Here is a 15171-nt window from a genome sequence, read left to right as displayed (position 1 = left end):
AAGCTGAAGTTATTCCTCCAAAAGCAGGAAGAAAATTTTAAATGAAAAACCTGTTTCTTCCCATTACCGTAAATGAAACTGATTTCTTGTGAATAAGTACTAACAAAAGAAAAAAAGAAAATGGGCAACCAAACAACTACCAGGTCTGAATGTATAATGTTGCATTTATTAAACTAGAGATCTTGCTTTGTTTTCGTAAATATAACAGAAATTACATGATACACTTGAAATATTACAAAAGTTAGAAACACGTGAATAAGTAGTATAGTCTAATATTAACTGATGAGGTTAATTCAAACAGTTGCTGTATTTTAAATGAATAATGACATGAAAACAGAAAGCCTTTGTTTTATACCTCCAAATGAAGCATTAAAAATTAATACCAGTTGGTGCATCACTGATAAATAACAATACTTACATTAGTTTAAAAACCAGATAAGTGTTACCTAACAGTGTTCAGGACTGGGTTGTGGCTTTAGCTTAGGGAAGAAACTACATCGTTACTGAAGGAAAAGCATCATATAACAGACAAGAGCCACCGAAACTGATAAATGTTACTTGATTATTGAGTTCACTTTGTTTTAAGCATTGTCATATTTGATGCTGGATTCACTGGTCTTTTTAAATACTTTTCTTTTTCATTATACGTATTTATAGGGAATTTAAATACATAAGTGATGTGTTATGTGTTATCATCACCATGAAGACTCAATTAATGAGGTCTGAGGGCCCTGGTGGGACTGCCCCACTGTAGGGCCAACTGTCAGGAAAAAAGTTTAGTAAGGTATGCTCCATGAGAGTTATACTCACTGCACAACAGCACTCGCCTGTACCAGTTTAGGCAATGTTAGGGGATTCTGTTTTCTTTCTAACCTTTCATTCAAACCTTGATGTGCCAAACAGATTCCATATTCTCGTGGTACTTTTGAATCATTATATGTGCAGATCTTTTCACCAATAACATTGTGCACAAATTAAATGTTTTAAAACTTCATTCTGCTTTACGGAGAAAATACTTTAATATTCAAATTTCAAGTATGATTTGACAGAAAATAAATATTCATTCACAAAACTGTATGTGTCCACTGCCACTGAAGTGGAATTTTGTGTGACATCACTGTAGCTGGTGAACCCACATGCAGTTCCTTCACAACAAAGCATTTAGCTTATATAATTATGCCAGTGTAGCTTGTTGAGACTCCACTCTGTGCGTCAGCCACATTGTAGCTTCGAGAGCTACAAAGGGGCCCCTTTAACCTTCTCCACACTGCAGTCTTCAAACCCTGGAACAAGAGTAGGAGAAGAGTTTAGTTTTCATGTATTTCTCCATTTATCGATGTATTTTGTCATTCTGTGCGCTTATAATGAACTAGGGTTATGGGGCTTGTTTGGCAAATACAATGACTTGCTAGATGAGTTCTTTAAGAGTGGGAGAAAATGATGGAAACGTTATGGGTGAATTAGATGATTAGATGAAAAGGTTTTCTGGTTAAGTATCTGTTCAATTTTTGGTGTCTGGTGTTTAATAGCGGACGAGGTTAGACAATCACCCTCCTTAATACTTACAACATATGTCACTACAGGAATAAGAATGACAGCCAGGCCGCAAATGAGAATAAGGGCAACAGCATACCCTGGGAATGGCCTCTCTTCAGCGGGAGCTAATGTAGGGTGCTCTGAGTTGGACGCTTACAGAAATATGGAAGAGGTGTTAGCAAAATTCTACGCTGCTAACTATACTAGTGACATTCGCCCTGCATATATTCAGTACCAAGGTTCAAGGAGTCTGGGTCCACTGTGAGGCCGTCCATCTGCAGCTGGGACAAACCCAACTGGAGAACCTGTAAAACCAAGGGCAAAGAAATTCTTCCCTTCTGAAAATCCACAGCCATCTTTACCGCTACTGACCCAGCGCTGCGGGGAGGAAAAAAGGGGAGTAAAAAAGCAGATCTGAGTTCTTTGTATGGGTAAAAGTATTTTAAATAACTGTTATGTTATGACTCACTGTGCTAAGAGATGTAATTTAATGTTATTTACTTCCAAAACCCACATCTAGCATGTTGTGGAATAACAGTCCATGTCATTTATAATGCACAAAAACAGCCCCAGGCACAGTTTAAAAGGCACTGCTATTTACTTTACTGTATTCACTTCATTCCAGTGTACACAGGTTAATCCTGCACCAGCCCCTCCCTTGAGTTTCCAGCTTCCCTGGAGCAGAGAAGTCTGGGAGATGTCTGCAGCCTTTATGCATGTGGGCCACATCTCACATGACTTGTGTCTCAACTGCTGTCTGCAGCTCGTATCAGATCTGGAAATTGCAGTTCGTTTCCATATGTCAGGTGTCACCTGAATTTGTCGTCTTTGCGCGGCAAAAGTTTAGCGTATGTAATGCCCAGAGCTGAAAACCCAGCTGCAGGACAATTGAGGCAAATCTGAGAGGGCAGGGACTTTGATTTCACTTGTGTTCAATTATTAAAGTATCTCCCACAATGATAAAGTTGTTTAGAGAAAAAAACCCACTCCTTCTTTTTATATAACATTAGTATGCCCAGGGGGGTGGCATGGTGGTGCAGTGGTTAGCACTGTTGCCTCACACCTCTGTGTCCCGGAATCGAGTCTCTGCCTGGGTCACATGTGTGTGGAGTTTGCATGTTCTCCCCATGTCATCGTGGGGTTTCCTCCGGGTACTCCGGTTTCCCCCCACAGTCCAAAAACATGCTGAGGCTAATTGTAGTTGCTAAATTGCCCATAGGTGTGCATGTGTGAGTGAATGGTGTGTGAGTGTGCCCTGCGATGGGCTGGCCCCCCATCCTGGGTTGTTCCCTGCCTCGTGCCCATTGCTTCTGGGATAGGCTCCGGACCCCCCCGCGACCCAGTAGGATAAGCGGTTTGGAAAATGGATGGATGGATGGATAGTATGCCCAGGAGGGTTGGGCAGCCAGTTGACCTTTGACCCCCAGTGGGGGTTTTTTTCTCCCTACTTGGGAGTTTATGGTGCCTCACATATGTTGTCATTTGGCTCAGTTTCTTTCATTTCATTGTATTTCTTTTTTCCCATTCTTGTATTGTCTCTTAACGATGTTGTATCACAAACACAAAGTAAAGCGCCACTCTATTGTGAAAGGCGCTATATAAAAATAAACTTAATTGAAATGAATGTCAGCCAATGTACTTCAAATGCTGTAGTGTTAAATGCAGTGTCTGATTTCACTTTTGGTATTGCATGAGTTGACTACATCTCTGAATTATGTGGCAAGCAAAGCATATATTTCACGTGTAGCTGTGGCAATGGCTTGTACAAACATGCCACCACTTACGTCATGTTGGTAACATAGATATCGATAAATCCTTCAATGTCTTTGTAGAGCTTTCTCACCTGAAAAAGCCAAAGGAATAGAATTATGCCATGAATAATCTTTATGTTTCATTTTGTGTGTGTTTGGGGGATGACGACTGAGTTATATAAAACTCTACAACTGCAATCAGAAATCTAAAACAGCCAGAATTTTGTTTTGTTTACTCACTCGTGGTTAAGGTTGGGGCTGGGTAGCGATTAAGGTCGTCAAAGTTGGAATATAGATATAGATACCTAATCTGTGTGTCTCCATGTTCGATTCTTTTTCTAATTTGGATTTACAGTCGGTGTATGAGCAGGCTGTTCTTCTGCATTTGTAGTGATTTTTTGTATAGAAATTCACTTACAGAGACACGTATGTAAGAGCTGTAAACAAGAAAGAGGTCAGATCCTCGGTCAGAAAGATCCTCTGTGAAAGTCAGACTGGTTATCCTCATAGACAGGTTGAAGTAATCAACCTGCGCCTCAACACCTGCATCAACAGATGAGCAAAATGAACATCCCAACTCCAACACAACACAAATATGCGCAAGATGAATGCTATCGACGCAGGAACTCCAGTAACTAATTCAGAAACCTTAAAACCTGATCAGACACAAGAGTAATATTTAAAGCTACACACCTGTGTAGACACTAAGTGATCAGCATCAATACCGCAACAGCTGTGCAAACATAATGTGGAAATTCCCTGCACCACAAAGTCAATATTATGCTCTACATTTGAAGAGTCATTTGGATTCTTACAGTATTACAGTTGCAGTATGATTTTGCAAAGGCCGGCTTTAATTACAGACTAATATAAAGCTTGGTGTACTTGATTATATTTACATCAGAATATAAATTATCTTTGACAGTTAATTCTTGAGATTTGGTTACAAAGGGTTGATTTCCAAATGATAAATGGTTTGTGTATGTACATTTATAGGTATGCATATGTGATACTGATGTGATATGTCAGTTTATTGATTCTGCACACGTTTGTCTGTACACTGACCATTTACTGAAAGTGTGTGCTTTATATATAGAAAAGGGCTCCTGGACTTCAGGACAGCGGCAATCAGAACATCACTGCTTATAAGAAAACTTGTGTTGTAATGAAATTCCATAAACACACCCACCCATCCATCTTCATTCCTAAGAGAGAGGCAAATTCGATTAGATACGTGGCCAAAAATGTCGAAGATCACTACTCTTTTTCTATAAAATACAATTTGCACGATATAACAAAGGAGATACATACCATAATGTCATGTTTGACTGCGTACTCTGAGTCATAACCAGTTCATAGAATACCGCTTCAAGCTAGTTCATGGAAGGATACAATCAAATTACATTAATCTCTTATTGCTGCTTGGATCATGCCTCATTCGTGGAAAATAAAAGATTGCAGATAGCTAACAACTGATACTTATCTGAACTGAAAAAATAGCCTACAAAGAGTTACATACCACAGGTAATAGATGATAAGGCTGAAAAGCTAATGGAGCTGAATCAGACATAAAAAGGTAGCACTACTCACTACAACACTCACCCATTTGTATAGTTCAGTGCTAATCCATTTGTATGATGAGGATTTTGTATCCAAAACAGATGTATAGGAGAGAACGAGACAGAGGGAAACTGAGATCTTCTCTGTCAGAATACGAAAGTGTACAAGTTAAGCATATTCGCAAATTTGTACAGATTTAATGTGACTTTTAAAAATTACTTCATAAAAAATGATTATGTAATGCATATCAAATACTTTAGTTTTCTGTATTTTGTATTTTGAAAATACAAGAAATAATTTCTCCATAATGTATGCTTGACAATGTTATGTGTGCAAAACTTTTGTGCATGCACAAGGAGGAAGTTTAGCTTTTTCAATCATTTCAATGATGGTCTTTAGAGACAGAAGTGGATCTCGTGTTGAACCAAAAGACTAACAAGCTCCTTTCAGACTATTCGTGTTTAAAGTATTTAAGATGGTGCCGAGTGAAGCACTTAAAATTCGTTTGTCATTTTTCATTTTAAATTTGTTTGTTGTTTTGATTTACTGGCATCTGTCGTCTGTGGTACAAAAAAGGAAGCAGTTTATTATTACTTTTTCATTCAGTTCACTTCCCATTATCTGAGTATTCATGTGAATAGTATTTAAGACACTTCAGAATACTTGATCTTTTGTTTGGTTTCGTATTTGTATTTTGTCTTATTAAGCAGTGAAAAAATGTTATGAAGGAGCCAGCTGGTATATGAGAACAGAAGTACGTAAAATGTATTTTTGAATTTTTAAAATACGAAATGCTGTAATTTATTTTGATATGCTGCATGGTGGCTGTGTTTTGTAGTTTATTTTGATACATTGTATTTTGTATCAAAATGCATTATTACCCATCGTCTGTACAGAATCCGGGATGACGCTAAGATTAACAGTGTTGTTGGCCAAGGCCGTCAGCAGAAGCCTCGGGACAGCTGCTTCACTGACCACTGCCTCCTTGCTGGCTCTGAAGACGAGGTCCATGTGCGTTACTATTGAGCCGTTTCTGGAAAGACAGAGAGGGGTGGCTGAACCAGACCGGCAAGACAGAGTGAGAGAACAAGTTTGTCCTGAAGCGCTAGTCTCCTGTATGATCGTGGCAGCATTGTTTGTTTGTTAAATAGCCAATGAGTGGGTGTAGAGTGCTTTCTCTGTCTTTTGGGAAGATAAATAATCAATAAACATTATGAAATTCATCAATAGGCAAGGTCATAGTTACCAAAACCTTTTAACAGTCTGCATTCTGGCGTATAGTCTTAAATATGACAGTTACACATTATAATGGCTTGGTAAGTATATACTGCCCAGCTCTGTCTAGTATGCAATAGAACCAGTATGCAATACTACCAGTCACCACAAATTTTTACCACTTTTCCATTTATTTGAAAAACTGTAGATTTTTATTCTTGTTAAGCACTGGAGAGTTGAGTGAACAACAATGAAAAGATAAGTCAAACAAAACAAGTTTCCTTTATGACACAGAAAGATTATGTAACAGTGCATGTCTGACATCCTATTAACTGGGTGCGTTTGATGGCATAGTCGAATTCTAAGCTGTCCTGTAACTTTAAATGCGCTAGTTATCTGTTTCATCACGTGAAACAGAGCAGTATTTAATGTCCCTTGTAGGAAGAATGCCTCGAATTTTCTCTGCTAACTGCTATAGTAGGTTACTTTGATAAATTAAAGATATATTTTCATGGTAATAAAGGTACCCAAATTGTGAACATGATTGTGAACATGTAAATTTTTAGCAAAGAGGATTGAGTATATTTTTAGTACAGTAAATGTTAAGTGAGTAACATGCAAATTTGGAAAATCTCAGCGTGTACAAAAAATGTGACAGGTTGTATATGTATATGTATTTAGTATATATATATATATATATATATATATATATATATATATATATATATATATATATATATATATATATATATATACATTCACACAAACACAGACACAGACACTACCTGAAACTTTTAACACTTGATTTGATGTAGATTGTGGGAAAATGCAGTGAATATAATTTGTCCACCTAAGAATAAAAATTGATATGGTTAACATATGCATCCAATAATGCTACAGAAACTATAGTTTAAAAAAGTTACATTTGATTTATATTTGCCTGCTCATTCTGCTACTTCATTACACTTAAGAGAATTCCAGAAAAGTTTTCTAGTATCATCGTCACACTAAATGGTTACATAGAGTCGAAGTGAATATATACAGCCATGGGAAAAACTGAGACAGACCACAGCACAATTTTTTGTTTCACTCATTTCTCAATCTATGGGTCTGCATCTGAGGAATAATATATATACATACACATACACGCACACTGTATTGCCAAAAGTATTGGGACACTTGCCTTAACACACACATGAACCTTAATGACATCTCATTCTTAATACATAACAATAATAATCGATACTTTACTGATCCCCGTAGGGAAATTGTCTTTACACCTCCCACAACTTCCTCTTTTTTTTTTTTTTCCATAGAAGAAGTTGTCTGCGAAGGGCTGCCACCCGTAGCGGCGCCCAGGGAGCTGGGGGTTAAGGGGTTTGAATCTGCAACCTTTTGATTACAGGCACACAGGCTTAGCCAACAGAGCCACATGCTGCTTTAATATAGAGTTGGCCCACCCTTTGCAGCTATAATAGCTTCAACTCTTCTGGGAAGGCTGTCTACAAGGTTTAGGAGTGCGTTTATGGGAATCTTTTACCATTCTTCCAGGAGAGCATTTGTGAGGTCAGGCACTGATGTTGGACGAGAAGGCCTGGCTCACATTCATCCCCAAGGTGTTCACAGGGCTCTGTGCAGACCAGTCAAGTTCCTCCATACGAGACTCGCTCATCCATGTCCTTATGGATCTTGCTTTGTGCACTGGTGTGCAGTCATGTTCGAAAAGGAAGGGGCCATCTCCAAACTGTTCCCACAAAGTTGTCAGCATGAAATGACTTTGAGTTCTGCGGCATTAAGAGGTCCTTTCACTGGAGCGAAGGGGCCAAGCCACACCCCCGAAAACCAACACCACACCGTAATCCACCCTCCACCAAACTTTACACTTGGCTCAATGCAGTCGGGTAAGCACTGTTCTCCTGGAAACCGCCAAACCCAGACTTGTCCATTGGATTTCCAGATAGAGAAGCGTGATTTGTCACGCCAGAGAACACCTCTCCACTAGTCTAGAGTCCAGCGGTGGTGTGCTTTATACCACTGCATCCGACGCTCTGTATTGCACTTGGATGCAGCTGCTTGGCTATGGAAATCCATTCCATTAAGTTCTACACGCGCTGTTCTTGAGCTAATCTGAAGGCCATATGGAGTTTAGAAGTGTGTAGCCATTGACTCTACAGACAGTTGGCGACTTTTGCTGTGCACCTCAGCATGCGTTGTCCCACTCTGTGATTGGCCTACCACTTTGTGGCTGAGGTGCTGTTGTTCCCAATTGCTTTTGCTTTGTTATAATACCACTAATAATTGACCGTGGAATATTTAGTAGCGAGGAAATTTCACAAACGGACTTATTGCACAGGCGGCATCCTATCATGGTACCAAGCTTGAATTCACTGAGCTCCTGAGAGTGACTCATTCTTTCACAAACGTTTGCAGTCTGCATGCCTAGGTGCTTGATTTTATACACCTGTGGCTATGGAAGTGACTGGAACACATGTATTCATGATTATGAATAATATTTCACTACCCCACAGTATTATGAATGAATTGGAGGGGTGTCCCAATACTTTTGACAATATAGTGTATTTTATTAGCAAACTGCAGCCTGGTTCTTCTCTGTTTCTCATTAATGAAGGGCTTCTTCCTTGCTTTATGGGATATCAGTTCTGCTTCTAGGAGCCTGATGCGAACCATCTTAGCAGTGCACCTCACACTTGCGCTTAATGTTTCCCATTCCATTTCACGGTCACATGATGTCATCCTGTGATTCATGAGAAGCTGTCAGATAAGTTAACAGCCATCTCTGGCATTAGAAAGTCACTTCCGCCCTCTACCTGGCTGGTTTCTGATCATTCCCAGTGTCTCCAGCTTCACTTTATTCTTGTGTACTGCCGTCTTAAAAATTTTGAAACTGGAAGCAACCTGCTGCTCATCGTAACCTTCTGTCAGCAGAACCACGGTTAAACGAAGATAAAAAAATGCAGATTTTCTTGAAAATAGTGTGGTCTCTAAATTTTTTCCATGGCTTTATATACAAAATATATAACAATATGGCAGCTATGTAAAAAACAGTAGTATTTGCTGTCAAAGCAACATTAAAAACTGAATATAATTGGTCATTTGGTCAATTGAAGTGTCTACTGTTCATAAAAAATTATTTCTTAAAAAATAAACAAAAAAACATAAGGACTCACTTCACGTGTAATCCTTCTCTCAAGGTTTTGGTACTTCAGTGAAGATGAATTCAAATGGTCAGCTGTGAATGTTTCATTAAGTTTGAACTGTAGTATCACAGATCTTGTTAAACCTGTTGGAGATGGAGTTGTTTCTCCAGGCTGTGTTGTTGATGTTGTCATGGTATTTGTCTGGGTGAATGAGAAGTTTGTAACTGTAGTTTCAGTGACATTATAGGATGAGCTGAATGGAGTATTTGTGACTGTAGTTTGGGTGACTGATCTGGGTAAGGAGACTACAGCAGTATTTGTGACTGCTGATTCTGTGATAGTGAGGGGTAGTGTGACTACATTAGTGCTTGTAATTGTTGTCTCTGTGCTGTTCTTGGGTGGTGTGATTGCAAAAGAGTTTATAACTATAGTTTTTGTGGTAGCGTTTGATGGCATGACAATAGTGTTTGTAATTGTTTTCTCTGAGCTGGTCTTGGGTGGTGTGATTGCAGGTGACCTCGTAACTACGGTTATTGTGGTAAGGTTGGGTAGGGTGACTCCAGTAGTATTTTTAACAATATTGTGAGTAGTATTATTGGACAGGGTCAATACAGTAATATTTTTAACCATATGTTGGGTGGTTCCTTTTGATAAGGAGACTACAACAGTATTTGGGACTGCTCTTTCTGTGTTACTGTGGGCTAGTGCGACTACAGTAGTGTTTGTAATAGTTATGTCTGTACTGGTCTTAGGTGGTGTAATTGCAGTTGAGCTCATGACTGTAGTTTTTGTGGTAGGGTTGGGTCGTATGATTGCAGTGAAATTTGTAACTGTAGGTTTTGTGACATTCTGTGGGATTGTGCTTCCAGTAATATTTTTGCCCATGCTATCTGTGGTGGTATTGGACAGGGTGAATGTGGTAATGTTTTTAACCATAGGTTGGGTGGTACGTTGGCGTAAAGAAACGACAGCTGAATTTGAGATTGCAGTTTCTGTGATATTGTGGGGTAGTCTGAAAAAAGTATTGTTTGTGATTGTTGTCTCTGTGCTGGTCTTGGGTGGAGTGGTTGCACTTGAACTCATAACTGTAGTGTTTTTGGTAGGGTTGGGTAGGGTGACTCGAGTGATATTTTTAACCATATTGTCTGTGGCATTATTGGACAAGGTGAATGCAGTAATGTTTTTAATCATAGATTGGGGGGTACTTTGGGATAGAGTGACTACCGTAGTATTTGTGAGTGGTGTTTTTGTGATATTGTGAGGTAGTGTGATTGCAGTATTGCTTGTTATTATCACTTTGGTGGTGATCTCAGATGGTCTGATTGCAGTGAAATTAGATACGACACGTTTTGTGGCATTCATGTATAGCATCAGTGCAGTACTATTTTTACCTGTAGTTTCTGTGATATAATTGGATTGGGTGAATGCCGTAATGTTTTGAACCATGGGTCGAGGGGTACTTTTGGGTAAAGAAACTACCTCAGTATTTATGATTGCTCTTTCTGTTATACTGTGGAGTAGTGTGACTACAGTAGTGTTTGGACTTGTTGTCTTTGTGCTGGTCTTGGGGGGTGTCACTGCACTTGAACTCATAACTACAGTTTTTTTGGTAGGGTTGGGTGTGGTGACTCCAGTAATATTTTTAGCTATATTGTCTGTGGCATTATTGGACAGAGTGAATACAGTAATGTTTTTAATCATACGTTGGGTAGTACTTTGGGGTAAGGTGGCTACAACAGCATTTGTGGGTGGTGTTTTTGTGAGATTGTGGGGTAGTGTGACTACAGTATTTCTTGTTATTGTTGTGTCTGTAGTGGTCTTGGGTGGTGTGATTGCAGTTGAGTTTATAATTACAGTTCTTCTAGTAGAGTTGGGTAGGGTGTTTTTCACCATTTTACTTGTGGTATCGTTGGACTGGGTGAATACTGTAACTTTTTTAATCATACTTGTCGTGCTAATTTTGGTTAAGGTGACTGCAGTAGTATTTGTGACTGCTGTTTCTGTGATATTGTCTTTGGATTTTGTTAAAGTAGTAATGTTTTTCACTGTAGGTTGGGTGGTGCTTTTTGGTAAAGAGACTACAGAATTATTTGAGACTGTCGTTTCAGTGATACTATGGGGTAGTGTGAGTACAGAATTCTTTGTAATTGTTGTTGCTGAGTTGGTCTTGGGTGATCTGCTTCCAAATGAGCTTATAACAATAGTTTTTGTGGTATGGTCAGGTAGGGTGACTCCAGGAATATTTTTAGCAATGTTATCTGTGGTAATATTGGGCAAGGTGAATGCAGTGATGTTTTTAATTATACGTTGGGTGTCACTTTGGGAAATGGTGGCTACAGCAGAATCTGTGACTGGTGTTTTTGTGATGTTGTGGGGTAGTGTGACTGCAGTATTTATTGTTGTTGCTGTTTCTGATGTGGTCTGGCGTGGTGTGATTGCAGTTGAGTTTATAATTACGGTTCTTGTTGTAGGGTCGGGTAGGGTGACTCCAGTAATGTTTTTCAGGATTTTACTTGTGGTATTGTTGGACTGGGTGAATGCAGTAAATTTTTTAACCATAGTTCTTGTTGTTGGGTAGGGACGGGTGACTCCAGTAATCTTTTTCAGGATTTTCCTTATGGCATTGTTGGACTGGGTGAATGCAGTAACTTTTTTAACCATAGTTCTTGTTGTTGGGTTGGGTAGGGTGACTCCAGTAATGTTTTTCAGGATTTTACTTGTGGTATTGTTGGACTGGGTGAATGCAGTAACTTTTTTAACCATAGTTGTCGTGCTAATTTTGGGTAAGGTGACTGCAGTAGTATTCGTGACTGTTGTTTCTGTGATATTGTGTGGTAGTATGACTAGAGTAGCGTTTGTAATTGTTGTTTCAGAGCTGGTCTTGGGTGGTGTGATTGTAGATGAACTTGCAACTATACTTTTTGTGCTCGGGTCAGGTAGGGTGACTCCATTACTATTTTTAGCAATGTTTTTTGCGATAATACTGGACGAGGTGAATGCAGTGATGTTACTAATTATAGGTTGGGTCTTACTTTGGGATACGGTGCCTACAGCAGAATCTGTGACTGGTGTTTTTGTGATGTGGGGTAGTGTGACTGCAGTGTTTATTGTTGTTGCTGTTTCGGAGCTACTCTTAGGTGGTGTGATTGCAGTTGAGTTTATAATTACAGTTCTTGTTGTAGGGTCGGGTAGGGTGACTCCAGTAATGTTTTTCAGGATTTTACTTGTGGTATTGTTGGACTGGGCGAATGCAGTAAATTTTTTAACCATAGTTGTCGTGCTAATTTTGGGTACGGTGACTGCAGTAGTTTTCGTGACTGCTGTTTCTGTGGTATTGTGTGGTAGTATGATTAGAGTAGGGTTTGTAATTGTTGTTTCAGAGTTGGTCTTGGGTGGTGTGATTGTAGATGAACTCGTAACTATAGTTTTTGCGCTCGGGTTACGTAGAGTGACTCCATTGCTATTTTTAGCAATGTTATTTGTGGTAATACTGGACAAGGTGAATGCAGTGATGTTCTTAATTATAGGTTGGGTGTTACTTTGGGATATGTTGGCTACAGCAGAATCTGTGACTGGTGTTTCTGTGATGTGGGGTAGTGTGCCTGCAGTATTTATTATTATTGCTGTTTCTGAGGTGGTCTTAGGTGGTGTAATTGTAGTTGAGTTTATAATTATGGTTTTTGTTGTAGGGTCGGGTAGGGTGACTCCAGTAATGTTTTTCAGGATTTTACTTGTGATATTGTTGGACTGGGTGAATGCAGTAAAATTTTTTACTATAGTTGTCGTACTAATTTTGGGTAAGGTGAATGCAGTAGTATTCATGACTGCTGTTTCTGTGATATTGTGTGGTAGTATGACTAGAGTAGCATTTGTAATTGTTGTTTCAGAGCTGGTCTTGGGTGGTGTGATTGTAGATGAACTCAAAACTATAGTTTTTGTGCTCGGGTTAAGTAGGGTGACTCCATTACTATTTTTAGCAGTGTTTTTTGTGGTAATACTGGACAAGGTGAATGCAGTGATGTTCTTAATTATAGGCTGGGTGATACTTTGGGATACGGTGGCTACGGCAGAATCTGTGACTAGTGTCTTTGTGATGTGGGGTAGTATGACTGCAGTATTTATTGTTGTTGCTGTTTCGGAGCTAATCTTAGGTGGTGTGATTGCAGTTGAGTTTATAATTATGGTTCTTGTTGTAGGGTCGGGTTTGGTGACTCCAGTAATGTTTTTCAGGATTTTACTTGTGGTATTGTTGGATTGGGTGAATGCAGTAATTTTTTTAACCATAGTTCTTGTTGTTGGGTTGGAACGGGTGACTCCAGTAATGTTTTTCAGGATTTTACTTGTGGCATTGTTGGACTGGGTGAATGCAGTAACTTTTTTAACCATAGTTCTTGTTGTTGGGTTGGGTAGGGTGACTCCAGTAATGTTTTTCAGGATTTTACTTGTGGTATTATTGGACTGGGTAAATGCAGTAAAATTTTTAACCATAGTTGTCGTGCTAATTTTGGGTACGATGACTGCAGTAGTATTCGTGACTGTTGTTTCTGTGATATTGTGTGGTAGTATGACTATAGTAGGGTTTGTAATTGTTGTTTCAGAGCTGGTCTTGGGTGGTGTGATTGTAGATGAACTCGTAACTATACTTTTTGTGCTCGGGTCAGGTAGGGTGACTCCATTACTATTTTTAGCAATGTTTTTTGCGATAATACTGGACGAGGTGAATGCAGTGATGTTACTAATTATAGGTTGGGTGTTACTTTGGGATACGTTGGCTACAGCAGAATCTGTGACTGGTGTTTTTGTGATATGGGGTAGTGTGACTGCAGTATTTATTGTTATTGCTGTTTCGGAGCTACTCTTAGGTGGTGTGATTGCAGTTGAGTTTATAATTACAGTTCTTGTTGTAGGGTCGGGTAGGGTGACTCCAGTAATGTTTTTCAGGATTTTACTTGTGATATTGTTGGACTGGGTGAATATAGTAAAATTTTTAACCATAGTTGTCGTGCTAATTTTGGGTAAGGTAAATGCAGTAGTATTCGTGACTGCTGTTTCTGTGATATTGTGTGGTAGTATGACTAGAGTAGCATTTGTAATTGTTGTTTCAGAGCTGGTCTTGTGTGGTGTGATTGTAGATGAACTCAAAACTATAGTTTTTGTGCTAGCGTTAAGTAGGGTGACTCCATTACTATTTTTAGCAGTGTTTTTTGTGGTAATACTGGACAGGGTGAATGCAGTGATGTTCTTAATTATAGGCTGGGTGATACTTTGGGATACGGTGGCTACGGCAGAATCTGTGACTAGTGTCTTTGTGATATGGGGTAGTGTGACTGCAGTATTTATTGTTGTTGCTGTTTCGGAGCTACTCTTAGGTGGTGTGATTGCAGTTGAGTTTATAATTACGGTTCTTGTTGTAGGGTCGGGTTTGGTGACTCCAGTAATGTTTTTCAGGATTTTACTTGTGGTATTGTTGGATTGGGTGAATGCAGTAATTTTTTTAACCATAGTTCTTGTTCTTGGGTTGTAACGGGTGACTCCAGTAATCTTTTTCAGGATTTTCCTTGTGGCATTGTTGGACTGGGTGAATGCAGTAACTTTTTTAACCATAGTTCTTGTTGTTGGGTTGGGTAGGGTGACTCCAGTAATATTTTTCAGGATTTTACTTGTGGTTTTGTTGGACTGGGTGAATGCAGTAAAATTTTTAACCATAGTTGTCGTGCTAATTTTGGGTACGGTGACTGCAGTAGTATTCGTGACTGTTGTTTCTGTGATATTGTGTGGTAGTATGACTATAGTAGGGTTTGTAATTGTTGTTTCAGAGCTGGTCTTGGGTGGTGTTATTGTAGATGAACTCGTAACTATAGTTTTTGTGCTAGGGTCAGGTAGGGTAACTCCATTACTATTTTTAACAATGTTATTTGTGGCAATACTGGACAAGGTGAATGCAGTGATGT

The 15171-nt window shown here is 39.1% G+C and overlaps 1 protein-coding gene across 1 annotated transcript; it reads right to left on the bottom strand.

The window, feature by feature from the left end:
- Positions 1-1699: 1699 nt before the first annotated feature.
- LOC125705175 (mucin-2-like) lies at positions 1700-13942 on the bottom strand. The gene is made up of 9 exons (XM_048971607.1): positions 9251-13942; positions 6848-6912; positions 5729-5880; positions 4890-4990; positions 4599-4660; positions 4353-4492; positions 3706-3830; positions 3321-3379; positions 1700-1914 (listed from the first exon to the last, which is right to left on the bottom strand). The coding sequence occupies exons 1-9, from the start codon at positions 13706-13708 to the stop codon at positions 1740-1742; spliced, it is 5337 nt and encodes a 1778-aa protein (XP_048827564.1). The 5' UTR covers positions 13709-13942; the 3' UTR covers positions 1700-1739.
- Between the last annotated feature and the right edge of the window lie 1229 nt (positions 13943-15171).

The sequence above is a fragment of the Brienomyrus brachyistius genome, chromosome 12 (assembly GCF_023856365.1).
Source record: "Brienomyrus brachyistius isolate T26 chromosome 12, BBRACH_0.4, whole genome shotgun sequence".
Lineage (NCBI taxonomy): Eukaryota > Metazoa > Chordata > Actinopteri > Osteoglossiformes > Mormyridae > Brienomyrus > Brienomyrus brachyistius.
Note: the sequence above shows the minus strand (reverse complement) of the source record. Positions and strands in the feature narration are given on the sequence as shown.